The sequence below is a fragment of the Aphidius gifuensis genome, linkage group LG3 (genome assembly GCF_014905175.1).
Source record: "Aphidius gifuensis isolate YNYX2018 linkage group LG3, ASM1490517v1, whole genome shotgun sequence".
Lineage (NCBI taxonomy): Eukaryota > Metazoa > Arthropoda > Insecta > Hymenoptera > Braconidae > Aphidius > Aphidius gifuensis.
Genome location: NC_057790.1, coordinates 25,433,539 through 25,445,741, shown reverse-complemented (window position 1 = coordinate 25,445,741; position 12,203 = coordinate 25,433,539). Strand labels below are relative to the sequence as shown.

General features: G+C 24.0%; 1 protein-coding gene across 4 annotated transcripts in view; it reads left to right on the top strand.

Moving 5' to 3' along the window:
• LOC122853235 (probable nuclear hormone receptor HR3) overlaps positions 1-12,203 on the top strand; it is a 50,269-nt gene that overhangs the window by 28,787 nt on the left and 9,279 nt on the right. For 3 of the 4 annotated variants that reach the window (XM_044153580.1, XM_044153582.1, XM_044153578.1), the window contains one exon: positions 10,944-11,171. In XM_044153580.1, coding sequence (XP_044009515.1) covers positions 10,944-11,171 — 228 coding nt within the window. Of the gene's footprint in view, positions 1-10,174; positions 10,546-10,943; positions 11,172-12,203 lie in introns of those variants that run through there. The other variant, XM_044153581.1, reaches the window with a different exon arrangement.

The window sequence follows — 12,203 nt, the reverse complement described above, 5'->3', positions numbered from 1 at the left end:
ATCAAGAAATTTATAAAATAAATTTTTTTTTTATTTGTTTATAAAAATTTAATAAACAATTTTAATTTATTTATAAATAATATAAATTTACAATTGTATTTTTAAATATTAATAATTTGTTTATTTTTATTTTATTTATATTATTTTTTGAATGATGGGGGCCCCCCCTACACATAATCAAAGAGACAGAGAAATTGTGCAATAGCTCCAAGTCCATGAGTGTCATGTGGATTTAATTAATAATACCGGTGTAAAGGTATAAATATTAATAATAAATAAATAATATTTATTAAAAATTTTGCTAATTAACTCTAATAATAATTTTTTTTATTTTTAAATCATTCATTAATTTAAAAAATCAAAAAAAAAAATATTATTATTGATTAAAAATAAAATAGAAGAAAAAATTGTTTTTCCATATTTTTTTTTCTTGATTTATGAAGAAGTTTTATAGAAAATGAGATGTTTAGTAGTGAGTTAGCTGTGTGTATATATTAAAGCCATTGAGAGCCACTGGCATAGCAGCCTTGGCTGATGTTGTCGAACCCGCGACCCAGTTACATGCTCGCGCCAACACAGTTACGTATATATTACTATATAGTCACCCACACTTTTGCGTGGTGCATATGCACTGTGCATAACATCAATGCACACATTCGCCTTGGCTACCAAAGAGTGAGAAAGAATTATAAATAAAAAAATTAAATTAAACAGGGACAGAGTATTGTCCCCACCGTTAAATCATCTCATATAATATATATAAATAAATAAGTGTTAATATATATTGCACCTATACTTATATTCAAAATGCATTTAACGTGTTAAATATCAACTGTCGAAAAGACCAAAAAAAATAACAGTTATACAAAATATAAAATTGATATTAAAAAAAATTTCTATTAAAATATTTCAAAAGGATTAACGGTATATTTTAAATTTTTTATGTAATCTATCGTTTTTAATATGAAAAAAATTTTTAAAAGAATTTTCAAAGAGTCGTATCAATAGAGTACATTTATTATTTTAATTAAATTATAATAATTATTATTTATTTGTTAATTTATAATTGAAAAAGTGGATTTTAAATTCAAATATTTTACATGGATTTTCAACGGGTTGATAATAATTTTTTTAACTTCACAATTTTGTACAGTTTTTTACGATTTTTAAGGTGTTTTTGGAATTGAAGAAAATTATTATTCTTTAATTGAAAATATTTTTTAAAATAATAGAATTTTAAATTTAAAAAAATAATAAATAATATGGCATTTTAATAGAAAATAAAAAAATAATATAAACTTGTAATGTTTCACAATAACAACAGTAATAAAAATTATATATATATTTTTTTTTTTAAACGCAGAATATAACGGTTAAAATTTCCGGAATAGAAGTATAACCAGCCTCCGTTACAAGCTGTAACGCAATAAGGGCATTGTAAAATAAATGTAATTGGTTGTTTATCGGATCGCAGGATATATAGCTGTAAATTTTAACTAAAGTATTATTTAACGCGAAATAATACAACAAAAATTTGTCGAAGATTAATTATTATAAAATTAATAACAAAAATAACCTTGAGATAATTATTACGACAAACATTAAGATTATATTGCTATTTTTAAACTTTTTTTTTTTTCTTTGCTGATATTATTTTAATGTTTTATATTATCTAAGCCATTAGATAGGCTTAATTTAATTTTTTTACTTTTATTTATAAACAAAGCATATTTGCAGAAAAAAAAAAAGCATAGTGTTGGTTTTTTTAATATTATCATTGAGCTTTTTTTACTTGGCATTAGTGCCAATTTTTTTTTTTTTTTTTTGGAGCATGTATATATATTTTTTTTTGAAAGTACGAGAGCTATTGAAAAAAATTCGAGTTAGAAAAAATAAGGGCTACAATACTACTAAACAATTTGTGAAAAAAAAAAAAAATAAATCTAATTAAATTGTAATTGAAAAGTAAGAGGTAAAAAATTATTTAAAAAAATAAAATTAATTGATTTAATAACAGTTTGAATTATAAATGAAAAAAAAATATATATAAAATTTCTGGAAATCATTAAAGTCATTTGTAAAATAATTTCAATTATTATAAACGTCAATTTCATATTTTTATTTACATGTCGATGTCATACCCTTATGTTTAACGTTAATGATGATATTTGTATGCAGAAAAAAAAAGCTCACGTTGACCGAGTAACGTGTCTTTATATAAAATGAGCTTTTTTTTTTGTCTATTTACATGGAATTTTATGTGTATTGCATACGTGTACTTGTGTTCAATACAGTTGTATAAAAGAATCGTTAATATTAAACACTGACAGCTCTGCGTAACTCAGCGAAAATAAAAAATAAAAATGCATGTTTTTATTATAATAATTGTCAAAGACTCAATGAAATCATCATCGAAATAAAAACAAAGAAACCTTTCTAATTTCAATTTAAATAAAATTTTAAAAAATAATTTTTACTAAAATTTATATTTTATATATCAGATCAAACACAATGACCAGCACGTGGTTAAATTTTTTTTTTTTTTTGCAATCAATACAATTGTAAGGTCACGTTCGTCAAAAATTAAAAATTTTTTTTTTTTACGCAACGTGTACCTATATATAAAAAAAAATACTCAAATGTGAAAGTCAATTCTAAAAAAAAATTAGTCAGTATGTAATGTCTCATATTTCGTTTATTAAAAAGAAAATGAATCATCAAATTTTTTTGGCCAGTTAATTTCACTTCTGAATATTTATTTTAACATTTTTTTTTTGTTATTATTTTTGTTATTATTATTATTTTTTTTTTTATTTATTAAGAAAAATGTCTTCGATGGTTTATTAAAATTATTTTTTTGTTTAATTTTTTTTTTATGTATTAAGAGTGTATTTTCTTTTTATTTTTTTCATGAAAATTTTGGCCAAATTTATATGTGCATTCATGACAAGCTCTAGATTTAGAAGCTGCACTGATTGTCTTTTCTTATATTTATTATTATTTTTTTTTTTTTCGTTTTGTGTATTTTTATTGTGTCTATTTTTGTTTTTCTTTATATTTAGCTTTCATTTTCTTTTTAAAAAAAAAAATACATGAACATTTAAAATGAGAAAAGTTTTTGGAAAATAAAAATGAAATTTTTTTGTTTTGTGAGTTATTAAATGTTGAATATGTTTTATAATTATTTTTAAAAAATATATAGAATAGAAATTTTTTTATTTTTTAAATTTAAATTGTTGAATATAACTTATAAGATTTATTTTGAGGAATTTCATTATTTTAATCAAGTTATTATTACAAATGACGGCATAATAATTCTCAATTGTACTAGAATAAATTTTATTTTTTATTTTGTAATATTTAAAAAAGTAATTTCACTGAAATTATATAATAGATGAGAATTCTCGACAATTGTAGAAAATATTTTACAGTTTTACGCATCGTTGCTTCTATTATCATATATACCTTTTAAAATTGTCGTCACCCGGTTTATTTGTATCTGCTATCTATATTTATATAGAGTACACAAAAACAATACTACAAAAATAATTATTGTCATGCTCATTTTAAAACTCTCATCACTAATTTGTCCATTTTTTCAAATGGAAATAAATTTTTTTTCAAGCTTTTTTATATATTTAAAATATTATACAAGAAAATTACTGATACTTTGGAAAATTAATTGTACATTGATGAATTATTATAATTTTCATGTAAATTATAAAAATTTTTAAAACAAAAAAAAAATACCAATGAATAATTATAGAAAAAATTTTTAGATCTCAATCATTTTTCGTTGTGTGCTAAACAGGAAAAGCACAGTAAAAAAATTATACTCTTCAGAATTTAAAAAAGACAAGGATAGAAAATATTGCATCCAATTTTTTTATACCAATGCATTTTTTTTTTTTGCCAGGAAATTACATCAACAAGTGATTTTTATGTCTAATTATTTCTCCAATATTAATTTTTCCAAAATATCAAATCTACCAACTTGAAAAAAAAAAAAAAAAAAATTGAGCTTTTCTCTATATTTCTCCGATTGATAAGAATCTATAATTCCCGAAGGTAAAAATAAAAAAAATAAAAAAACAAGACCATTATAATTATTTGTCAATACTGTCGCGTGTTAGAAAAAAAAAAAAATTTTAGACAAGATAATAAATTATTATAGGTAAAAAAGAGGTACAAATATAAAAAAAAAAAAAGACCAAAAAAAACCGAGACATCCTCTGTTGACTTGCCGATTGCGAGTGGTGCAATCAGATGTGGGTCAGCCGTGAGGTGCACGCCGATCCGATGTTATGTCCGATTTATCACGGAAACGTCCGAGTATCAATCACGTTGTGCATCTGGGTCAGCTTTTTTTCAGCGCATGCGCTGCAGTAGCCCGGTCGTTCACCGTCGGAGTTACTAACCTTACAATTTTTTTTTTTTTTTCGCTCTTTTTCTCTCTCTTGCAAATTGTCTTCGTTGTATATATATTTTCCTATCTACTCATCGACTGACAACATAACTGTTAAGAGACTACTGGACAACAACTGTACAACAACGGAGACAAAACTTCTTCTCTCTTTTTGTACAATACTTGTCAAAAAAAAAAAAGGTACATTCTTGTCTACGCACTAGAAAAAAATACTACCTCTTTGTCTCTTTTCACAAACAGACAGACAAAAAAAAAAAAATTTAATTCCGTTTTTTTACTTCCGGAAAACTTTGCCATTGATAGAAAATTATACCATGCTTCAATATCGAATGAAAAACAAAAGATTTAATCCGAGACCGGCCGACTTATTTTATGCGTCCAAGGATATTTGAGAGGACAGTAGAATATAAATTATATTTAACATAAAAAAAATTAAAATTCAATCGATAAACTTCTATAAATTATTCTCAAACTAAATAGCTGTATGTTATACTTCAAAAACTGCATTAAATTTGGTCAAAATTTTGAGAAAAATGTTGAAAAAATAAAGACAAAAAAATAAATTGTTGTCAAGGTCAATCACAAGTACTAATGTATTTATTTTTTCGCATCTAATTTGCTTATCGTGTATATCAAGGACAAGCACAACACTACGATCCGTATCGAGATCATTTGGATGGTCTATTTGCGTCCAAAAATACCATGAAAATGATCTTGGCTCTTGGCCGATCTCAAAAAATCGGCCAAATAAAATTCAATTGTAAATTGAAATATCATTAAATTATAAAATATATACAAATATAAATTATTAAAATTAATTATTCTATATACAAAAGCTTTAAAGCTCAGTAATTAAATTCTATTAATTTTTCTTTTAATCGATTCGCGAATATATAATTATACATATTTATTTCAATAATATATATGTCTATGAATAAACGACAATACCTTTTTAAGCCATTAAAATTTTAATATTTAATTATTTCATATATATTAAAAATTTATAAATACAAACTTATATAATCAATTGAAAAATAAATATCAGACAATGATAACTAAATGAATGACAATGATGTTTTTGTAATCTAAAAAAAGACAGCATTCATTTAGACTAAATGAAATTTTAAAGTATGAATTTTTTATTATCTCTGGTTACAATGAATGAATATAGAATATAGTATTATCATTATATCTATAAGTAATTAAAAAGAGGATAAAAAATAAAAAAAATAATATGTCAAATTATTGCGAGCTTGCACATTATAAGACAATTTCAAAATACCTAAGAATTTTTTTTCTTCTATGATGGTATTTTAATTTTGTCTAGCTCTTTTTGTTTTGTCTTTATTTATATATACGTCATGTTTTTACCATATATATAAGTATATGTACATTGATCCAAAGCAACCGTAAACCCAGTGAAAATGCCGACAATCTCGTTATCGATTGACTTACCTACTTGGATCGAAGACTCACTACACCTCAAGTCTGACCTACATATCATTTCGCGAGTCATGCTGCCGCCACACTACTGTGTTGTCTGTTTACATCTTGTATACTATCTACCCGCCAATATGTATACATTATTTATTTATGTTATTTTATCCCTATTTTAATTGCCAAATTTTTAAAATTAATTTTTTTTTTCTTGCCTTGATTACTTAGTGCTCCACGAATTATTTAAATCTTTACGAAAAATAAAAAAATTAGGTATAAATTATATTGAACTACACTTAATTTTATATTATTGTTTATATTTTTTGAGAGCTTTTTTTTGAAGCTTCAGAGCTTGCGGAATTAAAGCTCTATAATTTTTTAGTATTATTTATAAAATTAATTGTAAATTATTGTTTTTATTTTTGAATAATAAAAAAAAATTATACAAATTTTTTTTTTATAATTTAAAAATAGAAAAAAAAGCTCTGATAACAATTGACAGTTTGAATAAATAATAATAAATAAAAAATATCAATTTTAAATTAATACATAGTCAAATAATTTATGGTTAAAAATACATAATGATTTTTTTATTAATTTGAAACAAAGTATGAAACAATGATATCAGTAAAAAGTTTAAAAAAAGAAATTTTATTTTTAACTATAAAATTGATAAATTTTATTAATTTATAAATGATTAATTATCAACGATATATGTTATATTAAGAATTGCTATTGTATTCTTAAAAACATATAAGTATAATTTTAATGTGCCCAAATACATCCGTCATCACAGCTTTCCCCTCGTCATCCTTATAAGGTTTCACAGTGTTATTCGTTTAAATTTCAATTTCACACCCATATTACACAAGTATGCCCAAGCAATAAACGAAAAAAAAAAATACGGAAATAAATATGTATATATATGTTTTCACATTAAAGAAGAACTCAGTTAAAGGAGATGAATTTATAATTTGTTATTTTCACTTGGAATATTCATACTGCATTTATCAACTCTAAAAAAAAAAAAATCATCATTACTTCATGATTTTCCATACCGAAGCGCCACGTAGCGGTAAATTTTGTGCTCAACTAACTACTACTTCTACTGATGTATGAACAATTATTTACTTGTTCTACTGGCTAATATTATTAGCGATACAAAGTCAAAATATCTACCAAACTTTAGACAATATTAAATGCCCAATATAAATAAATTGTTTTGGAACAACTTAAAAATTTATATACACAAAATATAGCCGGATATTTCAATTACATAATAAACAACAAACTGTATAAATTGATATTTGTTTTAATTTTAATTGTTAATAGAGAAATAACAATTTAAATAACAACAAAAATACTTTCTATCTGATAAATATCATCAATTTTAATTTATTCAAAAACAAACAAAAAAAAAATCATTGTTTATTCTATCAATACAATTTATTATTACTATTATTATTGTTATTATTATTATCGATCTAGTAGATAGTAAAGTTTTCTATGATCGGTAAATTACTTGTCTAAATTTATTTAAACTAAAACTGCTGAATTTACAGTAAAAAATATAATTTTTTATCAAATATTATTAATAATTTTATCTTGAATTATTATTTATTTATTTTTTCAAATTAAATATATTTTTTTTTGTTTAAAAAGTTAATGAGTATTTAATTTTTGAGTGTAATTAAAATTGTGTGAAATTTTTAAATAAATATAATTATCAAGTACTTGTAAGTGGGATTTAGATAAAAAAAAAAAAAAGGAACAGCCAAGTGTTTATTTAAATGAAATCAGAAAGCGCGGGTATTGAAGATCGTTAGTATACGTTTTAAATCGGTTATCATCGCGAGAGTAGAGAGGAGAGAAAAGAGAGAGTAGCTGAGATTTGCGACGGCGCGACACTAAATAATAATAACAATAATAAAGATGTGTTTTAAAGAGGGATAGAAATGAAAAATATATATATATTTAGTTGTGTTTGAGGGTGTAGTGGGGTAATCAAATGATTCGATGATACGAGGGGGGTAAAGAGGGGTAGTAGCCACGGTACTCGGCAATAGTCGGCGGTGGAACACAGTTCAGTGACCTGCCACAGCTTCGACGGTGTTGTGGTGGGGATTCCTGACATATTGTGAGATGCTTTGCTTATACCACGCTGGCTCCAAAAAAAAAACATCTCAATATTTGTATCATCAAATTATCGATACCAAAAAAATAAAACAATTCAACACCAATTTATACCCTTAAAATTCGATGAAAATTAATTAAAGTGTTAAAATTCTACCTTTACGATGAAATTTATACATTTTTTTTTTTTCATAATAATATAATTTTTGACGAGTTTATAAAAAGAAAAAATATATATTTATATAGCTGGAGACAGCAATAGTCTCGCGTGACCAAAAGGCTTGGTCGAGGATCGCGTTTAGTATCGTCTATGATTACTGCATTAAATATTTATTGTGTTAAATATTATAATAAAAAAAAAAAAAAAAAAAAATTTATTATATTTAAAATTGTTAATGATTAATCATTCAATTTAAGTGATGAAAATTATTGGTGAATTTTTAATACCACAGTTATTAAAGAAAAAAAAAATTAATTTATTTCGAAAAATTTTTTTTTTTCTACACGTCACAAGTGTTCCGGCATTTTTTATATATATTTTATTTTCTTATTTAACTTTTCACCATTATCATTACTTATCATACTATTATTATCAGTAACTTTTGTTTGTATATTTTTTTTTTATTTTTTTTTCTACGTCATTGTTAATATCTTGCTTTTTTAATTTCATGCATTACTCGTTATTTGTTCTCATATATAATATTTTGTAATTTTTTTTATTTCGCATCAAATCTAATCCCAGTCATTTATTTGCGCAATTCGACTAAATTCGCATACATATGTGTTGGTAAAATTTTTTTACAATGTCTTCTTCATATCGTTACGTGCTCGAACTTATTCGATACGTTATTTGCCGTAGAGTTTTCGATATATACATATTTCCAGCCGGTTTACTGAGCAAGACTTGATAAAGAAAATAATAGAAAAAGTAAAAAAAAAAATAGTGTTACAGGGAGGTGCTAAGATAAAAAAAAAAAAAAGGAAAGGCTTTGCGCAATAAAGAGACATACAGGAAGGGAATCCGTCCGTTAATGTGTTCACTAGCGGACAAAAAAAAAGGAATAATAAATAATAATAATAATATTTAAGTATTGAAGGCGTTTTGTGGATTTACCAGTGTATATTTGTATGTGTGTAATGTGATGACAAATGTGTATGTGCGGGGGTGAAAAGAGAGCGAGGGAAGAGCGTAAAAGTATTGCGCTCGACCAGTTTTTACCAAGTTCTTTTGGATGACATCGAAAAAATTTTTTTGATTCCAACAATTTTTTTTCATTTGTGACTAAAGTGACGAAAAAGATTAAAAAAAAAACCAATGTGTTAGTGAATGTCAAAAACATGTGAATTGTTATAACTAATACTAATTTTTTTTTTTTTTTTTTTTCTAAGTATATTTTTTTTTTGTTTAGTTATTTATTTTGTAATTTTTTCGATTAAAAAAATATTCCAATTGTGATATAGTAACTGTAAAAGAAAGTTTAGTGATTTTATTTTAATAATTATATATTATCTTCTAGTTAGTTGCTTAATTTATATTTTTTTTTTTTCATTTTTATTTAAACGGGCGAGTTATAAATTTATCAAAAAAAAAAAGCTTTTTTATTATTTGATTGTTTATTATGTAGAGCAAGCAAGTCACATTAAATAAAAAATAAAAAATATATTTATTTTTTTTTCATATGAATATTATGTGTATTAAATAACTGTAATATAAAAAGTTGAGTTTAATCTTGAAATATCATTTAATTTTGATTAGATAAAAAAATATTATACTAATGTAGAGTGGTTTAGTTCGGAAACAAAAAAAAAAAAATATAAAAAATATATTAGAGAGTCTTTCTTTGCAGCTTAGCTGCATGACCGAAGAGTAACGCGATACATGATAAGGTTTTTAAAGTCGAGGAAGAAGAAAAAGTACGTTTGCCCGTGTCTTGTCTCTCTGGGTTCATCGTTCTTGGTTATGTAATGTTTGACTATATGGTGCAACCGACACAGACCGCGCTAGAATTATGATGATACCACTCGATTTCTTTATTTTATAAATTTTTTTTTTTTCCACATATTTTATCCTCATATATATTTTATTTAACTTTAATGTGACTGCAAAAAAAAGCAAATGATTAAAAAGAAAAAAAAAAATGAGTCAATAATAATTTATACTTTGATATCTCATTTTTTTTTTTTTTTTTTTTCTTTCTCTTTTTTAACTCGGTAATTTAAAATCTCTTTCTCTTATTTGCAAAGTAGAATAATATTCTTCATAGATATATATATATTTTCTTTGTGATGAAAGCGGAATATATTGGCATTGTGTTATGCTGGAAAAGTCTTTGTTAAAACTGTCGAAGAAGACTCGTGCGCGAATGCAACGACATCGTGATAAAAAGCAGTGCAAATGGAGGGAAATTTATCGGCGCCAACCTGGGGTGCTGACAGCACGAGCCCGCAACCGCCGGAGGCGAGAACGAGATCGTCTTTACAACAGTCAGAAAATAGTCATGGAAATAATATTCAAGATGATCGACGGGTCCAAGCCAATTCTATACGAGGTAGAAAAAATTGAAAAGAAAAAAAAATGAAAAAAATCAAGCTACAATTGGAGTTTCGATATTTCCACTTTGTCCACGTTTTTTTAATTATTACAGATAATTAAACATGCCGCCAATGACATGTACAATAAAAATATAAATTTTCATATTGATTTAAATATAAAAAATGATTAATTAATTAAATTTTGTCTTATTTTCAAATTGAAACATTAATATTTATTTTCTAGTTGACGATATATTAAATTTGGGTATATAAATTTTTTAACATCAAGTTATTGTTGGTTTTTTTTAAACAAATAATTATGAAATTATGAAAAAAAATGTATTTGCATTTACTGAATATGTAAATAATTGTAATGATTAATTAATTAAAATTTATTATTGGTTTTTTTTTACAGCCCAGATCGAGATAATTCCGTGCAAGGTTTGCGGCGATAAAAGCAGTGGTGTTCACTATGGTGTTATAACATGCGAGGGTTGTAAAGGATTTTTTAGAAGATCACAATCATCTGTTGTCAACTATCAATGTCCGAGAAATAAAAATTGTGTTGTTGATCGTGTCAATAGAAATCGGTGTCAATATTGCCGGCTTCAAAAGTGCCTACGACTCGGCATGTCCCGAGATGGTGAGTTTTATTTATTTTTATACATTAAATTAAATATTATTGGAAAAGTTTGAGCATACATTAATTCCTCAACCTAACTATTTTTAATTTAAAAATTGATTTAAAAAATATAACATATAATTATTTTTTTTATTTAAATATATATTCTCTTTCTCATTAAAATTTCAAACAATTAAAAATTAACTAGAAAAAAAGAAAAACTTTATGACAATTTTTTAGCTCATATGCTCGTTTAAATAATTCCATCAATAATATAATTTTTTAAAATATATAAAACTTGATAATACAATAATTATTGTTGAAAAAAAAAAAATTTTATATTTATTATTTTTTATTATAACACTTCTGGTTTGTTTTTTTTATTTTTTTTTTTACACACGAAATATTTTTTAAATTCAAATAACGTCTCTATATCATGTCCTATCTCAAATTCAATTTTTAAATATACATGTGGGTTTGCAAATTTAAGAGTCAACAATCTCTCTTCATTTCAACATACAAATACCTTCCAGCTTCCTGCTGCTCTTTTCACTTTTTAACACTTTCCAAATTTAAATATATTTTTATTTTTTCATTTCTTTTTTTTTCCCAATCTAAAAATACATTTAAAAAATGTTATAAAAAAAATTATAATAATAATAAACACAGTATTATTATTATAATAAAAAATAATAAAAATAATGATATTGACTATTTGTATTTAGTTTGTATAACAGTGCTACTAAATACACTCCCCTGACAACTAAAAGCTCGTTAAACCAAAAATATCGTCATTTATTGAGCATTCTTCCTGTCTACATATTTTTAAAAATTTTTTATTTTTTCACAAGTGATTTAACAAATCCATGATATTTAACTTGAAAATATTTTAACATGCACACAAATTAAATTACATGAGACTTGATTGAACTTCTTAATGAGATTTCGAAATTTTTCATTTTTAATCACAAATTAATTAGTTTTAAATATTTAAACATAGAAAAAAGACTTTCTTGTTGTTTTTTTAAACTCTTCATACCTTCATATATAATT